Raw genomic sequence first — 19,383 nt, forward strand, 5'->3', positions numbered from 1 at the left:
GAGGCCTCGAGGCAGGTGGAGACCCCCTCAATGGCTCGCTGCTCCCAGCGTGAGTTGGTCTCTCAGCAGCTATTACCTCTCCTCCCGACGTCAATGTTGAAGGACCGGACTAAGCCCCAAAAAGCTTTTCCAGTTGGGCTTCTCGAGACGCTTGGGTCCGTTTCTTCATACAAAGACATAGACTACAAGTGGCTGGGCTATGTTCGAGCCCTAGGCACTGGATACACCAAGCTTGAGTATCAGTACCTGAGATGGTACAGTTGCACCAAGTAGAACGTTTGAAGCCACTGGGTGTCTTCGATGACATGGAAGGAAAAACGGCTTCGGCAAAATCAAACGATGCGATCATGCCAAAAAAAAAAATAAAGGGCACAAAAAGGGAGAAACTCGACTGTGCGGCCTAAAGGTCAGCCACATCGAAAAGAAAGGAAACTTAAAAATAGGTAAAAATACTAAAAGAGACTATGGGAGTAAATATGTTTTGGTTTTTTTTTTTTTTAAGAAAATGACAAACATAATAAAAGAAATAGAAAGAAAATAGTCGTCAGACTATTCCTAGGCCAAAAACGAGGAGAGCAGAAAAATCCTGTCACCTCGTCGCGGACAAAAAAGAACTAAGGGGCACGCTCGCACGACGGGCAGGAAGTCGTCCGTGCATGCGCAGTGCACATGATTCACGCACCAGAAGATTCTGGACAAAACTTTTTATTTTTGCTTCAAAAATGTGCTCTGTTTCCTGGGCCGATGCGGACGTCAACCCACATTTAAAAACAAACAGCCTGCTTGTCCTCGGAGAAAAAATAAACCACGAGCAGCTGAATCTCCATTCTGAAGCACAATGTATTTCTATGCAGGATGAATGTATTCCTGGCCTACAAAGCTAACCCCTTGGATGTTGGAAGGCAGAAAGGTACTGCAGCACAGGAAACTGGGTTAACTCTCACCTGGGTTCCTGGGGGCACTGTACAAGCTCTCTTTCGCTGCACCCTTTATCGACCAGTTGCAATCCAGAAAGAAACGACGTCCAAGTGGGTGGGTGAGCCAGCCCAAAGAATCTGGAACAGCACTGCCCTCTGAACCGGGGCACAAGCTTTGTGCTCTATTCAGGAAATAGCTCTGCAAGAGAAAAAAAATGACCCTTTGAGCAGGCAACAGACAAAGCTCTAACTCATCTTTAACAGCACCAGTAAGCATGTACCTGCACTCTTGGAAGATCTTGCGGGTAATGCCCACATTGAGCCTGCAAATAGGTGGGAAAATGTGGGATACAAATGCAGCAAATAAATAAATATTGAGAGATCACTCATGCAGTTGCATAACCCTGCTCAGTCTGTCAGCCAGGTTGCTATTTTTGCCCACCAGATAAACGGCTCGAAGGAACATGCCATGTTGGCGAGCCCAGCGCCATATCCGGACAGCCTGACATAGAGGGTTTAATCTGGTGCCAGCCTGCTTGTTGGTATAATACATTGCAATCTGGGTGACTATTTGAATGAGCACAATTTGGTTGGACAGCCGATCTCTGAAAGCCTTTAGAGCATTCCAGATCACTCGAAGCTCCAGAAGATTGATCTGAAGACCTGTTTCCTCCATGCTCCCCGTGTATGAAGCCCATCTACATGAGCTCCCCAACCAAGGAGAGATGCATCCATTGTCAGCACTTTTTGTGGCCAAGAAATTTGGAATGAAAGTCCCAGGGTCAAACTGGATCAAACAGTCCACCACAGTAGAGAGTGAACAAGGTCTGGAGACACTCGGATGAAATCTTCCACGTCTCCCATAGCCTGGTACAACTTGGAGGCTAGGGTCCATTGGGCTGATCTCATTTGAAGACGTGTCATGGGTGCAACCCTTCCCTTCTGTCCTCTCCCCTCCCAGGGCCAGCACCTCCATGTCTTCCTTACCCCGCCCCACAAGTCCAGCACCTCCAAGTCTTCCTTACCCCGCCCCACAAGTCCAGCACCTCTGCATCTTCCTTTCTCCCTCAGGCAAGTCCAGCACCTCTCCCTTCAGCCCCCTCCCCTTGCAGGGCCAGCATCCCACTATTTTCATCAACCTCTCCCATCTCACCGCAGCGCTTGCATTTAACGCTATCAGCACAGCCTGGCAGCAACTCACAAGCACAGCGTCCTGCTCAGGGGTCTTCCCTGCTTAAACAGAGGGAAGGCACTAGAGAAGGATGCCGCGTCTGTGAATTGCTACCAAGCAGCGCTGATAGCAAAGTGCAAGCGTTGCAGCGGGGGTGGGAGAGGATGAGGAAGACAATGAGGTGCTGGAACTGTGGGAGGGACTGGGTTCGGCTGAAGGGATGTGGTGAATCTTATGTGGTAGTGCTTCTGGGTGGGCCCTGAGGCAAAACTGGGTGGGCCTGGGTCCACCCGTAGCTACACCTCTAGACAGAGAATACTGACTTCTCCAGAGCTGCACTACTCGGATACAGTGTGGATAATGTCAGTGGAGAGCGGTGTTCTCTCTCTCTATCTGCTGCATGGTGACAATAAACCCAGGCATCCTGAATTATCTAGCAGGAAGATGGAGAAAGGAGAAATTTTGTCCTCTCTCCTACTAATCACTGTACTTCCCTGATACCTTTATTGTTTTAATCGTAAACCACTCAAAGTCTTCTAATTGGGCGGTAAATCAAGTGATGAATAAACAAATTATATCTTACCTACTAATTTTCTCTCCTTTAGTCCTTCCTTTAAGACCCATGGGTTTATGCACTCCTACCAGCAGTTGGAGAACTACTGGCTTCAAAGTGATACTTTAAGTATCCTGTACAGCCCACAGCCGGCCAGTATTTCTGTATCAAAGCCAGTTGATAAGACTCCCAAAATAAAACCTACACACAATCCCCAGCTTAACTAGGGAACAAATCAGCAACAGACCAAGAGAAACTCTGTATCCAAATTATAATTCTGAGTTTTTAGATCCAAATCCCTGCCCCTGATCTTTATTACATGGCAACTTAATGTACTGATAATTGGGTGGGTGGGTTCTGGTCTGGAAGGACTAAAGGAAAGAAAATTAGCAGGGAAAGTCCAATTTCTCCTTCCTTAATGTCCCTCCAGACCTGTTAAGATGCATGGGAAGTACCAAAGCAGTGCCCCTTAAGTGTGTGTGTGTGTGTGGGGGGGGGCGGGGGGACCCATTAATCCTGTGGACAACACCTGAGCCCCATAAGCTACATCTGTACATCCAAACAATAGTGCTTTATAAAGGAGTACAAGGACAACCAAGTAGCCACCCTGCAGATATCCTGAGAAGGAACAAAGACTACGCTCCACCCTAAAGGTCACCTGACCCTGGTAAAATGAGCCTTGAGAATCTGCGGAATTGACCTTCCCTTAAGAATATACACCAAAGAAATAGCCTCCTTAATCCAGCACATTACAACAAAACTCCTCCATCCTCCTAACGTATTCACATAGCGCTCTCCTAAACATCCAGGAGATGTAAACCTCTCTGCTCCTCATCCCACTACACTTTCCCCAACAATGGAAGTGAAATGTACTAATGAATGTGGAGGGAACAGGTCACAGAACTACATTCTCCTTAACCACAGAAAAATCATCTTCAGTGTGAAATCCTTTAATGTACTTGCCCTGCATGGTGCAAAGGGAGACTGACACTCAGTCGAAATCATGTCCTTAATAGCTCTGTGCATAGGAAAGTTTTGAGGGGTCTTCCTAATATGCTCAGTCTGCCGTTCGGATTCCTGCAGGCTGATGATCCTCTGAAATTCTAAGAACTATCATAACTTGTAGAATTAAATATGGGAGTTCCTCTCTGTGAAAAATCTGCACCACAGAGGAATCTTCTTTTTTTTTTTTTTTGGGGGGGGGGGGGGGATTCATTCCCCCAACTATCTCTCAACAGGTCCTCCTCCTGTGGATGCAAACCTTCCATCGACAGTTCCTGTAAATCCATGGACCCCTCCTCTATATCTAATTCCCAAATGAGCTTGTGTCTTAGGAGCTGAAAGACCTTCCCCAAGAGCCTCACAAAACTGAAAAGACTGAGAACAAGCCTTTGTGCAGAAGGCTTTGTATGCCAAGAAGCATAAATTCCGGGGGGGGGGGGGGGGGGGGGGGGGGGAAGAGACACACACACCTGACCAAATTGAGGCTTCCCCAGCCTTTTTACTGTTCAATTCTGCTGGCCATGGCTGTAAAGGTTACAAACATAGGGGGAACCAGACCTTGGAGGATGGGAACTGCAAAGGTATATCCTAGATAGACCAAGTTAATGTAGTCAAAATGATGACACTGCCTCACTTTCTTTATCTTTTTGCTGTGCTACCAGTTTGAATACGTCCCAAATTATTTCGCACCTTGCACAGAAAAGTATTTGTTATATTTGGAACAAAGGGCCTACACGGGTTCAACAGAGGAAACTATTTTTGCCTAGAGAACAAAGGGGAAATGGGGTCCCAAACTTTAAAATGTACTGAGGTAGCACAGCTATGGGCTGGGTTTGATTAAAGTGTACCACAAACCAAGAACTGGGTGAATATTGAATAGCATTTTTTCTGGCAGGTCCCTTTATGGCCACTCCCTTGGGTAATAGGACAGGCAAGGATTGATCAAAATACTCTTAGCCCCTTTACATCATTAACTCTCAGGATCTGAGTGGGGGTTAGAAAATGGCTTTCTTGATTACAATGGTATTTCTTATTATACTCCTATATGATATAATGCTGAATTTGTCCCAGATTGAGAGGATGTAGCCTTTCAAAGCGGTTGCGAGTTTTGGGACAACTGTTCCATTCTGGGACCCTTTGTACTTTTGAGGGGTTGACAGACAGGTTTCAACATTATCAGGTGTGCAGCCATCTTAAAAATATGCCTTTCACTGATCCGGAAGGCACACCCAGTGGTGAATGCCATTTTTATATACTCACTTCAGGGGGGGGGGGGGGGGGGGGGGGAATCATAACTAGAATTTATAGGGCTTTACAGAATACTCCTGGGTTTCAAGTTAAATGGAAAGATGATATAGCTGGGGATAGAGAATTGCTGGATTGGTCCTGGGTTTATGAAGGCCTTTTTTAGGGTACTCTAGTTAGTTATATACTGGAAAATAGCAATAAAATACTCTACAGATGGTATTATACTCCGGAACAATTATTTACCACTTTTAAATTAGGGGATGGGCTATGTTGGAGGCGCTGTGGAGTAGTAGGTACATTTAAACATACCTGGTGGATATGCTGGCACCCTGAAGGGTATTGGTTGAAGGTTTTTGGCTGGGTAGGTGAAGTGTTGCAAATGGTACAACTGCCAGATATTAACATTTGGCTCCTCAATATCCCATATGCCCTGGGGCCATCAAAGATAGAGCGCAGCATATACACTGTGTTGCCTCGGCAGTAAGACTAGCTTGGCTCATTGGTGGGAACAAAGAGAACCCCCTGACTGGACTTTGGCGATGCAAAAGGTATATTGTGTATATAGTATGGCACAGTTGACAAAAACATGAAAGATAAAAGAGTTTCACAGAATATGGGCTCCGTATAAGTGCTGGAGAACACTTTCTGCAGACTAAAGTGCACATCGACACACCTAATTACAATTATACTATATTTTACGGTTCTGTTTGGTGCTGTATTTTGTTGACAATTTTTTTTTGCTGGAAATACTATGGAACTGAGAGGGGAAAGGAGAAGGAGAATGGGGAGATTTCTTTGCTATGTTTGGATCCTTCTGATGTTTGATTGTACTTTGTTCATAGTTGGTATATGCACTTTGAAATTTCAATAAAAGTAAATAATACCTTAAAACAAACAAACATACATACATACATACATGAGGTATCTAAAACCATGCAGGTGACATCCAGGAGGGCAGCGGAACCCACCAAATATCAGGTCCTCCAACATCTGAGGCTAGGCCCACAATCATGACTTTGATTTTCTACACCCCCCGTGCCCCCCCCCCCCCCTCAGCCACCAGTATGGGATCAGCCATCAGAGCAAGTCCTCTGTGCATTTCACTTCCACAAGAATAGCAGTGTTGCGGCCTTTCTCCTTGTGCATCCATAACCAAGCCAGGAACTTATGTGGAAGCACATCTCAGCAATACTATGGCACTCACCCCCCCCCCCATGACCACCACCATCTACCCCAAGGCAGCAGCAAAGATTTAGACCCTCCATAACCAAGCCTGGAACTTATATGGGAGAACATCTCAGCAATACTATGGCACTTGCCGCCACCACCACCGTTACCACCACTTATCTAAAGGGAGCAGCAAAGACTTAGACCCTTCTGGTGGAAGCTGCCTAGACCAGAGCTATTCTTATTCTCACCTTAATGTGTTTTTCTTTATAGACTGCTTTTGCTTGTACCTCTATAGGGCACTCAAGGTTCCCCCTCCATAAAATAGAGAGATGGAGCTGAGGAACACACAACTCCTTATTCTGTTGAAACCAAGCACCCTGAAGGGGATGACTACTGCATGGGATGGGATGGAGGGGAGGAAGACTGTCACAAGAGTGTAGTACCCCCTACTGCAATTAATTGATCCAAAGCAGATCCCTGCCTTCCATCCAAAAATAATGCCAAAAGTTCCCTGAAAGATTTAATAATTTTTAATAAAATTAGCTCCAAATGAGCCCTTGAGGCATCCAAAGACCTATCACTGACCCTACTTGACTGAAACAGAACCTGGGCTGCACTGGAGAATACACACCTACCAGCAGATGGAGACTGAACTACTGGCTAACTGTGGCTGCACATGATAACTTATAGGATCACTTTGAAGTGTATAAATCCACACAACTGGACTGGCTTGGAGGAATGCCAAGGAAAGGTCAGTTGCTGTCTAATGTGAATAGTTCCGTGACAACATCCAGAGCTTCAAATTCTAAGCAATAACTGACTATGCAAAAACAATTAATGATAAACTAATATCAGTGGATATGAATAGGACCCACTAGAAGGTCCCATGTTTATACAGGACTTTATTACTCAAGGTGCCTTAAAGCATAACAGTTAAGATAGCACTGTGGTTACTATTCTTCCATCAGATCCCTTCTTGTATCTGTCCATTCTGTATAACTCATGTCTGGGGGAATAGGTGTCCATCTTACTTACCGCCAGGAAACCCAGTTTTCCCCTACACCAGCTTTTCACACAGACAGCTGCAGTTAGGTGGATTTCTGCCAGCATGCTTGGAGAGACCTTTTCACCGGCACATTCTGCCAAGTTCACTGCACAAAGGGCCATATTCAAGCAGAAAAATGCTGAGCTGTCTGGAAACTTTCCTGTGCAGATCAGAAAAGAAGAGTGATTAAGATCCATCATCACTAATATGATTAACATTCACCTTCTGGGTACAGTGGATCACTTATGCGGCAGTATAACAAACACAAACATATTAAACACACCACTTATTGTAATAGTATGGATGCCTAAAAAGTACAACAAGCAGACCCAAAAGGTACATACATTCAAATTTTGTTTTTAGAAAACTTTGCACTAGAGCCTAATATCACACTGGCCAAATGTCTGACTTCAGTATATGAGTCCTTAAAGCTACATATAGGGAAGTAGCAAGCAGCTAAGAATTACCTGTAAGATACAGTTGATGAAGCTTATGATACACAAGAGCAGCATCCCGAGCACTGGTCCTAGCCTCATCCTGCAGTTCAGCCTTCCACCGATGGCCCAGGGTGAATCTCAGCAGCCAGCGTACCAGTCTCAGCTTCTGCAGGCTGTAACGGATCACATTCCAGGACAGGCTGCAGACCAAATCGAAACGGGATGCAGGTAAAGGGCGTCTAAGAACGGAGAGGCAGGTCTGCAGATTCAAAGAAGCAGCAGCAAAATCACCCTAGAGAGAAAAAGAAATATAGCAAGCTCATAAAAAGCGGAATAACTTGAATTTTGCTTACTACGAGACTATCATTATGTGAATAATAAATCTAAGTAGAAATAAATAATAGAATGGACAGGGAAGATGGGTATCAAAAGACGTTAAAAAGACATAGATGGCTTCAGTGATGCACAATTTGAAGAAAGCTTGAAAGGATTAGGGCGTCTGACCTGAACAGTAAAACAATTACCTTGTTTTACAGTCTATCTGCTATTCTGTATTGTAGTGGGGTCAGACACAATTATTAGATTTGCAACCATCATTTTTCAAAGTATAGGGGGCTGCTGTTAAAACCCTACTATTTTGCCTCACACCCCACGTTCTGACTAGAAAAGCTGCATCCAGATCAAGGCATCCAAGTATGCCTTGATCCACAAAATCTTGCAAGGCTGAAGAAATATTAGTTGACATTCTAGTGACCTGCCTTCGGTAATATATTAGGCACCTTTGTTATATGTACAGGATTACAACTATAGCATCTGCTGGACACATAAGCCATACCTACTGGGGAAGAATTTGGAGCTGGTACCCTACCATCCCATCAGAAATCAAACACAAAATCAACCCTGCAGCCAACTAGATGACATACTGCAAAACTGATTACCAGAGTTTGACTCCAATTTTAAGAAACACTGATCCAGAAGAGTAAGCAATAAGCTTGGTTCTAACAGTGATATCTAATAGATGGTTAGAAAAATACTGAAGTGGCTACCCAAGAGGAAAATCCTCATCTGCCCAGGAGTAATTGTCTATCCATGCACCTCTAATCTCAAAATGGTTGCTGCGACTTATGGCGGCAGTCTCAGACTGCCGAATAAAGTTCTAGCAACCATTTTGACAACGGTGCTGGAAGGGGCAAGAGCAAGCAGGGATCGCTCCTGCTCTGACTGCACCACTGAACCACCAATGCTAGTAAGGTAGGCCCTAAGGGAGGAAGGGGGTTTATGGGTGGTTGGTGGGGGTCCAAGAGGGAGGCTGCTTTTATTCAGGGGTGGGGAGGCTGCACAGCCTGTTTCGGTTACAGTTTTGACAAACTTGAGCAATGAAATTTGGTCCTCTAGGTGGGAGATTGTCAAACCCCCAGCGAGCACATGAGCTCCAAAAGTCTGCATCTCATCTCACTTGGACATCCAGCCTATAATGCCTGACAAAAGAATGCAAGGATGTCCACATTGCCACCTTACAAATTTTCTGTAGGGGAGTAAGGCCATATTATGCCCAAGACACCACCTGACCCCTAGTGGAATGTGCCTTCAAAACCAGCCAACCCTCGAACATATAGGATGAGGCAATCGCTTCCTTAATCCAATGTGTTATGTAGCTTTCGATTTTGCTTCCCCTTTCCTGTGTCCCTCCAAAAGGTACAAACAGTATTAATGACAAAGAAGTCTTCAGTTCTCTTCAGACAGATCTTCAATGCCCTCTTGACATCCAGGTAATGCAACTTCCACTGCTCCTTGTTCCCTCCCATCTCTCCCAACACTACAGAGAAAATACATTGGTTCACATGGAAGGAACAAAACTTTGGGGAGGAAAGAAGGAACCAGGCACACCACCACTTTTTCCCAGCAAAAGACTATGAAGGACTCTTGACACAACAACATCTGCAATTCCAAAATTCTTCTTGCCAAACAAATAGGTACCAAAAAGGACACCTTCCATGTCACATTTTTCAATGTGGCCTCCCTTTGAGGCTCAAATGGTGACTGCATCAGTATTGACAAAACCAAGTTTAAATCCCATGGGGGACCAACTGGGCATCTCGGAGCTTCAACAACTTAACTGCCTTCAAATACAAGAGCACATCCAGGTGGGACACCAAGGGCCTACCACAAACCAGGCCATGAAAACTCACTATGGCCGCAATATGGACCTTTATGGAGACCAAAGCCAACTTCCTACCCAGCCATCTTGCAAAAAATCCAAAATGTCCACTACAGAGAATGTCGATGGAACCTTCTGGTGGTTCTCACACTAGGTCTCAAAGATCCACCAAAATAACACGTCAGCAATGTAGATCTATTCCAAGAATGCAGCAAGATAGAGCTTACCCAACCACAGTAGCCTCTCCACTGCAACCTTGCCCTCTCAAGGGCCAAGCTATAAGCCAAAACCGAGCCAAATATGCCATTGCCACCGCTTCCTATCGAAACAGATCTGATGATACCAGAAGATGAAGTGGAGATCCCTCCAGCAGGTGCATCATGTTTCCGTATCATGGTCCTCTCTGTCAATCTGGTGCCACCAACACCACAATGCCCTGGTGACGTTCTATGGACTGAATCATTCTTTCCAAAAAAAGCTATGGAGAAAATACATAGAGCAGACCATTGCTGGGCCACATTTGGACTAGGGAATTTATGCCTACCGCTCTTCTGTCCTTTCTACAGCTGAAAAATTGTGGAACCTCGGCACTGGACACAGATGCCATCAGATCCATGGGGGGGGGGGGGGGGGGGGGCGGCTCAACGACATACTCTCTCTGCAAAGGCTTCCAACTCCAGTCTCAACCAATGTCTGCTGAGAAAGTCCACTTGTATGTTGTCCACTATATGTGCTGTGCAGACAAGTCCAAAAGTTTCTGCTCCACCCATTCCATCAGGCTCGCCATTTCTTCTGCCACCTGCAGGCTCCTCATACCTTTCTGCCCATTCAAATAGGACACTGCTATAGCACTGTAAGATAGAACTTGCACTGCTCTGTCTTGAAGGTCAACAGAGCTAGGTGAACTGCCTTGGTCCCCAACCTGTTTATGGTCCAGCTCTTTTCTGCTATCCATAGACCTTGTTCCACTTACCCCAGAAAATGGGCTTCTCTTGAAGCTGGCATCCATGGTATAGAGTGGAGTAGTGGCCTACTGGTTAGAGCACCGGTCTTGAAGTCCAGAGGTGGCTGGTTCAAATCCCACTGCTGCTCCTTGTGATCTTGGGCAAGTCACTTAACCCTCCACTGCCTCAGGTACAAACTTAGATTGTGAGCCCTCCTGAGACAGAGAAATATCCAGTGTACCTGAATGTAACTCACCTTGAGCTACTACTGAAAAAGGTGTAAGCAAAATCCAAATAAATAAATAAAATAAATAAATGGTAACCACAAGTCCTCCAGACCGACTACCTTCAACAACACCATGTCAAGTTCCACCTTGCCCCTCCGTAAAACAGAAGATTCGCATCCAATTGTCCTAAGGTGGGAGGGTTCCTGTTTCATAGCAGCTTATGCACTTGTCTCCTCAGCTTCTTGAAACACTTTTCGGTCAGGAAAATCTTCCCTTGCATGGCATCAAAGTGAACTCCCAAGAATTCCAGCACCTGTCACAGGACCAACTTGCTCTTGCCCAGTTGATCACCTAACTCAGCTCCTCCAGAATGATATCACATGCCCTGTCACTTGCACACCCTCATGATGACTTCACTCAAATCAGCTAATCATACAGACAGGGGTGCACTAGGATCCCTTCCTTGCGTAATGCTGCTGCCACAACTACCATCACCTTGGAAATGGTTCTTGGAGCAATCATGAGTCCAAAGTGCAGGGCACAAAACTGAAAAATGTTGACCCAAAACTGTAAATCAAAGTAATCACTGATGAGCATCCTGAATAGGAATCTGTAAATACACCTACGTCAAGTCTTATGCTATGAGAAATTCCCACTTTCTGATTGCCACCATCGCTGACCGCATTGTCTCCATATGGAATCTGGGCACCTTGAGGGCCCTGCCAACCCTCGAGGCCCAGAATGAGTCAGAATGTGCCTTCCTTCTTGGGAGCTATAAAGTAAATGGAATTCCTTCTTGTGCCTCGCTCACTGTCCAGCATGGGTACCACCACCCAGAGCCGTCACAGCCTTTGCAGCGTGACTCTTATCGCCTCCACCTTTATGTGAGAATGACAGAGTGACTTCCAAAAAGGCATCTGGCAATGGTGGGTGAACTCCTGAGCATAACCTCCAAGACCCACTTGTCCTCTGTAATCTTGGCCCATCTACTACTACTACTATAAATCACTTCTATAGCACTACCATCTCTCCATAAAAACTCCTTAATCTGCTTCCAATGGGAACTGGAAGGTGGACCGCCAAAGATTCACTATCCTCCTCAAGGCACACCTGAGGGAGCCATACCAGAGTCTCCACCTCTCTACAACCTCCCCGAAAATATCTGCCTAACAGCCACTTGTTCTCCAAGAGCAATACCAACAGGCTTCCCTGAACATCTGTGGGCTGAAAAACCACGTCCAAACTCTCTGGGCTTGTCTTCTAGTAATCTGGAAAGCTTTATGTCTCCCAGACTCTTTACCAGCTGATCAAGGTCCTTTCCAGCCACTTACCTGAGAGGGAAAATGGCTAATCTTTGCCTTGGGGGTCACATCTACTGATCAACCTCTCAACTAAAAGGATCTTCATGCTGCTACTACCAAAGACATCTCCTTTGCAGAGGCCCAAATAAGATCATACAGACTGTCTGCAGCAAAAGCTGTCCCCATCTATATTTTTCCAACCTCCTGGGTTATCAAGCACTTGTTTGGCCCAATAAAAACATGCACTCATTTCATAGCCTCTGAACACCGTCACCTGGAGCGCCAGGGCCAATACAACAGAGGCTTGCTTATAAAGGGCTTACATATGCTGATACTGGGAGTCCTTGAGTGAAGCACCAGCTTGCACAGGGACAGTGGTCTTCTTGGTCACCACCACTGCCACCAGTGCTTCGATCTTGGACAACCTGAGAGACAATGACTCCTCCTCTGGTAGCAACAGATATCACTGCACTATTGCTCTGCTAATCCTGAAGCCCCCATCAGGGGCCTCCCACTCTGTGGAAATCATATCCCCGAGAGCTCTATGCACAGGAAAAAATGAGGCGGCTTTCCAATTATCATCCAACCATGAGGCTTTGACCTGGGAATCTTCCTTGCGCTCTCCTCTCACAAGCTTAGAACCAAATCCACTAGAGAAATTAACTCCTATAGCTCCTCTATGCAAATGCTGCAACAGCTCTAGGGTCCTTTCCTCGGGGCACCTCCTCTATCCAGGCATCTCTTAAGGTCATCTCGGGTCCCTCCCATCCTGGTCCTGTAAATCACAATCCTCCCAGAACTCACCAGACTCTTCTCCAGCCTAATCCTTCAAATATTCCAGTAACAGCCTTTTGGGAGCTCCCAGACCCTCTGCATAAAATTCTCCTGACTCTGTCCTCCTTTGCGAGTCCTTGTGCTAGAACTGTCTTCCTCTGCCAAGCTTAAATCTGGTACTGCATCACTGCTGCCTGACAGGGGCTCAAAAAATGTAAAGAAGTCGCCGGCAGTTTCAATATCCTGGCAGCTGTGGCTTCTCTGCCCTGTCCGCCATAGCAAATTGCCAGCACCCTGAAGGACCAGCTACAGTCCCTTCAGCTCTGCTCCCCCTCTGACCCTTGTGGACTGGGTCACCAAGGGAATAAGAGCTGTAGAAACGAGTTGTTTCTCTGCTCTTTCACCTTTATTTATTTATTTTTTTGTCTGGTCACATCCAATCTCCCAGCCTGGCATTCATGGTTTCTCTTCAAAGTCAGGGAGGAGAAGCCAAGGCGCACACCGTGGGGTTGCACTGACCCTGGCTCTAACTCAAACTTTTTTTTTTTTTTTAAAGGAGCCAACACACTCCACAAGAGCCATAGCTAACACCTACTTCCACCAGACCTGGGCTGCATGCATTTACCCATGTCTACCATCTGCTGGATACTGGATGGATATGAGATGCACAGGACTCTTTATAGGTCAAATTCAAATCAATATTTCTCCATCTATTGGTAGGAGTGTATAAACCTAAGTGTTTGGACCAGTGGTGTACCAAGGGGGGGGGGGGGGGGGGGTGCCGCGCGCCTGTCTGCTCCGCTTGTTCCATGCTCCCTCTGCCCCGGAACAGGTTACTTCCTGTTCCGGGGCAAAGAGAGCATGGACAGGCGCGCGGCACCCCCCCCCCCCCCCCCGCAAGTAAAAATGCACCCGGGAGGGTATCCTTTCGCCGGGGGGGGGGGGGGGTTGCGCTGCACCCGGGGGGGGGGGGGGGGGGGGGGAAGGGCGCATCGGCAATCCACCCCGGGTGTCAGCCACCCTAGGAACGCCACTGGTTTGGACTGGTCTAAGGTTCTCAACCCAGTCCTCAGGACACACCCAGCCAGACAGGTTTTCAAATTGCCTACAATGAATATGCAGGAGATAGAGCTGTATGCAATGGAGGCAGTACACACAAATTTCTCTCTTGCATATTCATTGTGGATAGCTTGAAAACCAGACTGGTTGGGTGTGTCCCAAGGACTGGGCTGAGAACCCCTGGTCTAGAGGGATACTAAAGAAGCAAGCAACATGTGCAATCTATACTAAGAGGTACTCATGAAGTTCCAAGTCCAAAGAAGAGAAGCACTTTACCCGATCAAGGTCCATGTCTGCCTGTTTGCGATGTTGCCAGAACTTCACAGAGGAGCGCGAGTGCAGTCGTATAATGGGCTCACCATGGATCAGCAACTTCACAAAGACACTCAGCATGATCATGCCATTCATAAGACAAAGGAAGAGTGTGGGCAGCATCCAACTGAGCCAGTCCTCAACACCTACTGGAATGAGGAGGAGCCACAGATAAAACAAACATCCAACAGTCAGGCAGATATTCATAATGCAGTCAGAACCCAACAATCAATCCCATAAATGTTTTTTTTTTTTTTTTTAATGTCCCCAAAGATTCATTCATGCATCAATGAAGGGTTACAAAAAGGAAAAAGCTGCAGAGACAAATGAATTATTAATTTGAATAACAAAGTACATACAAGATCTGGCTTATCCAGAGATATACAAAAGCTCATGAATAAACATTGGCATATACTTGAGGGGCATACTTGTTTCAAAGGAAAAAGACAGAGTACCAAGAGGTAGAAATCTAAAAGAAATTATGGCTCCATTAGAATTACCTATTCCCAACATTTATGGTAATGAAATAAGAGGTAACTTTAGTTGCAGAACATGCTCTGTATCAACTCTGCCAGTGAGTTCATACATCCTTGCACTGGTCATCATCTCCTGAAACATTATTTAGATCAAGTTTGGTCAAATTCAGTCCTCAAGCAGACCAGATTTTCAGGATATCCCTAATGAATATACATAGAGAAACTTTTATTATACTACTACTACTAAACATTTCTATAGCGCTACTAGATTTACGCAGCGCTGTACAAATGAGCACGAAGAGACAGTCCCTGCTCAACAGAGCTTACAATCTAAATTGGACAGACGAACAGACAGCTAGGGGTGGGGAAATTGCAGTGATGGGGGTGATAAGTGAGGGTACTGAGTAAGAGAGTCATGATTAGGAGTCGAAAGAAGTAGCAAAGAGGTGGGCTTTAAGCCTAGATTTGAAGACAGCCAGAGACTGAGCCTGATGTACCGGCTCAGGGAGTCTATTCCAGGCATAGGGAGCAGCGAGATAGAAGGAACGGAGCCTGGAGTTAGCAGTGGAGGAGAAGGGGGATGACAGAAGATATTTACCCAGCGAATGGAGTTCACGGGGAGGAGTGTAGGGAGAGATGAGAGCGGAAAGGTACTGAGGAGCTGCGGAATGGATGCACTTGTAGGTCAATAGGAGAAGTTTGAACTGTATGCGGAAGCGGATAGGGAGCCAGTGAAGCGACTTGAGGAGAGGGCTAACGTGAGTATAGCGACTCTGGCGGAATATAAGATGCATAGCAGAGTTTTGGACAGATTGAAGGGGAGAGAGATGGCTGAGCGGGAGACCAGCGAGAAGCAAGTTGCAGTAGTCTAGGCGAGAGGTGATAAGGGTGTGGGTAAGGGTTTTGGTAGCGTCCTCAGAAAGGAAAGGGCAAATTTTGTTGATATTATAAAGACAGAAACGACAGGTTTTGGCAATCTGCTGAATATGAGCAGAGAAGGAGAGAGAGGAGTCGAAGATGACTCCAAGGTTGCGCGCAGACGGGACAGGGAGGATGAGAGTGTTATCTACCGAAATAGAGAATGGGAGGAGAGGAGAGGCAGGTTTAGGGGGAAAGATGAGAAGCTCGGTTTTGGTCATGTTTAGTTTCAGGTGGCGGCGAGACATCCAGGCAGCGATGTCAGACAGGCAGGCCGATACTTTGGTCTGGATTTCAGCTGAGATATCCAGTGTGGAGAGGTAGATCTGGGTATCATCAGCTTAAAGGTGGTATTGAAAGCCATGGGATGAGATCAGAGCACCAAGGGGTATAGATGGAGAAGAGGAGAGGTCCTAGGACAGATCCTTGGGGTACACCAACTGTTACATACACATTTTTAAATATGTTAAAATATCAATCCTTCCTCACTATCTCATACACATTATTCATGCCATTCACATCAACCATATTCGCATGAGGACTAATAACCATATTATATTCTTTTCACTGTATGCACAATCCAATTTTAAACTTCTTATATTGTAAATATAATTCCCTCATTATATTATATATAAATTATACATATGAGGATAATTCTGTTCAAGAAACAGCAAGAGCAAGGAGGATGACTGGACATTTCAGCTTCGCTGGCGGTAAAAACTGCAGCGCATTGGTGGTTTGAAACTTAAAGGAGAAAGTGGGACTAAAGACCTGGTTTATGAAGGATATATGAACAAGAGCTGGGATGGTTGACGTCAAACGTTCCAGATGAGTAGAGATCCGTCAATAAGCAGTGTGATGGACAGTATAAAATCGTATTAAGCCAAGATTTGGTTGCAACTGAGTGTTACTCTGGAAAAACTGTTTTGAAGAGAATTATATTAATGACATAACAAGCTCAAGTTAGAGAGTGCACACAAGATTAGGAGTACTGATTTTTGAATATTCCAGACTTGTAAACAAACAGAGTACAGGACAGTATAAATGACATTAAGTCAAGATGGATGTTGCAACTGAATGTTAATCTGGCTGAATTGCTCAGAGATTTGAGGGAATTATATTTACAATACAAGAATAAATTTAAACTTGGATTATGCATACAGTGAAAATAATATAATATTGTTATTAGTCCTTGTGCGAATATGGTTGGTGTGAATGGCATGAATGATGCGAATGAGATAGTGAGGAAGGACTGATATTTTAAAATAGTGTATTTAAAAATGTGTATGTAATAAAAGGTGTCTACAATAAAAAATTTCTGTATGTTGTGGAAATAAAGTTACTCAAATACGGTGAGATTAATGAATGTACATGAGAGAGATATGCATACAATGGATGAAGTGGGCATTTAGGGCCCTGTTTACTAAGGTGCCCTAGATTTTTTAGCACATGCTTAAAATTAGCACTCCAAAACCGTATAGACACCCATATGGGCATCTACACACAGTTAGCGTGATCTAATGCTTAGTGCATGCTAAAAACACTAATGTGCCTCTAGCGCGGCTTAGTAAACAGGGCCCTTAGATTGTAACACAGAAAAAATTATTTATATTGTCATTTGTCCATACAACCTTCTCTATATTGGCAAAACCATTAGGAAAATTAAGACAAGGATGTCAGAACACAAAAATAATATCCAAAGGAAAGATACTGCTCCTCTGGTAGAGCATTGTGTGGTCTACAATCATATTTTCTCTGATTTAAGATTTCTTGTTTATAAAGTTATACAATTATCTTGGAAAAGAGGAAATGTTGATAAAATTGCTTCAAGAAAAACTGTGTTTAATTTTTGAGTTTTAAAGAAAGGATCTCATTCACTTGACCATAATAGGTAAACAACCACACAGCAAAAAAATGAATGTGAAACAAATTTTTGAAAAGTTCTACAAACAACTCTATTTTGCAAGATATATATTTTTCATCTATAGAAAATACAAAAATAGGAGGAAAAGACCTCATCAAACTGCAGCTGTTAAGTTGAAAAATCAATGTTCATTACAGCTCTCAGCTGAAAAAGTAATCGGTTAAAAAAACGATGCCGCGTGAAAACTTTTCCTGACTGGACAACAACAACAGGGCCATACAATGGCTCTTTGAATCTACATGAAGATAAGTGTTCAACTTTGACTGACATTTTAAATTAATGTTATAGAAAAATACTGAGATCAGTTTCATTATTGAGTTCAGCAGGTATTTTGATGTCAAACTCAAATCAGCAAAAAAGTGAATGTGAAACAAATTTTTGAAAAGTTCTACAAACAACTCTATTTTTTAAAGATATATATTTTTTATCTATAAAAAAATACAAAACTAGGAGGAAAAGACCTCATCAAACTGCAGCTTTTAACTTGAAAAATCAATGCTCATTACAGCTCTCAGTTGAAAAAGTAATCGGTAAAAAAAAACTCCCATAAATCAGTGTTCAATACTCTTCTAATATATATTAATGTCCCAAATCTTCTCAATTCTAACTATAAATTGAGAAGATTTGGGACATTAATATATATTAGAAGAGTATTGAACACTGATTTATGGGAGTTTTTTTTTACCGATTACTTTTTCAACTGAGAGCTGTAATGAGCATTGATTTTTCAAGTTAAAAGCTGCAGTTTGATGAGGTCTTTTCCTCCTAGTTTTGTATTTTTTTATAGATAAAAAATATATATCTTTAAAAAATAGAGTTGTTTGTAGAACTTTTCAAAAATTCGTTTCACATTCACTTTTTTGCTGATTTGAGTTTGACATCAAAATACCTGCTGAACTCAATAATGAAACTGATCTCAGTATTTTTCTATAACATTATTCACAATGCTTTGGAACACATATAGTTTAGTAAATGCTAGCCTTCTAATACACAATTCAAACTCATTAGAAGTGTTTACCCACAGTTTGGAAATATCTATAGAGATTACATTATTAAAACCATTTCCTATATAATAATTCTCACCTCCAACGTTCTGAGGCTGCCTGGGACCGTGGCTTCCGCTGGAGGTGGTTTGCTTCATGGAGTAGATCAAAGTGATGTCAGCAGCAAACAGCGACCCAGGCAGGGGGAGGAGTAGGGAAACACGCGGAGTGTGTTTCCCTACTCCTCCCCCCCTGCCTAGGAATTGCACCAGACTGGCTGCCAAACTCCCGAACCACACGCGCACACTAACCACCCTCAAAAAACCGCCACCGCCCTCCCTCTCCAAGTCCGGATTCGGACTGTCGGAGAGGACGAAGAGGGAGGGCGGCAAGACGGCAAGCGAGAGGCTGCGCCGACTGTCCAATGTGGAGGAGGCGGGTGAGGGATCAGAGCAGGGGTCGGGGTCCACTCGGAAGAGGGGGGAGGGAAAGACCAGCGGCTCCGACTCCAGCGCATCCGTCATCCCCGTTCACTCACAACAAAGCAAGCAAACCTAGGAGATGCTGCAGGACGTCTAATAGACAGGAGTGGAAGAGAGCACAGCAAGTCTACGGTAAGCAAGGAAGCCCATTGGTTAATCTCTGTTTCCACTCACCTACATAGCCCTCATTGGCATACACTCAAAAACAAGCAAACCTAGGAGCTGCTGCTGCACATTGTCGTTTTAAAATTGTTGATAGATAGTGCCTTAAAATGTCAAGGA

General features: G+C 44.5%; 1 protein-coding gene across 2 annotated transcripts in view; it reads right to left on the reverse strand.

Moving 5' to 3' along the window:
• SREBF2 (sterol regulatory element binding transcription factor 2) overlaps positions 1 to 19,383 on the reverse strand; it is a 169,734-nt gene that overhangs the window by 59,329 nt on the left and 91,022 nt on the right. Inside the window, exons 9-12 of one of the 2 annotated variants that reach the window (XM_030207728.1) lie at positions 14,283 to 14,464; positions 7,574 to 7,835; positions 7,097 to 7,266; positions 945 to 1,116 (exon numbers count right to left, since the gene is read on the reverse strand). In XM_030207728.1, coding sequence (XP_030063588.1) covers positions 945 to 1,116; positions 7,097 to 7,266; positions 7,574 to 7,835; positions 14,283 to 14,464 — 786 coding nt within the window. Of the gene's footprint in view, positions 1 to 944; positions 1,117 to 7,096; positions 7,267 to 7,573; positions 7,836 to 14,282; positions 14,468 to 19,383 lie in introns of both variants that reach the window. The other variant, XM_030207720.1, reaches the window with a different exon arrangement.

Source organism: Microcaecilia unicolor, chromosome 1 (assembly GCF_901765095.1).
Source record: "Microcaecilia unicolor chromosome 1, aMicUni1.1, whole genome shotgun sequence".
Taxonomy (NCBI): domain Eukaryota; kingdom Metazoa; phylum Chordata; class Amphibia; order Gymnophiona; family Siphonopidae; genus Microcaecilia; species Microcaecilia unicolor.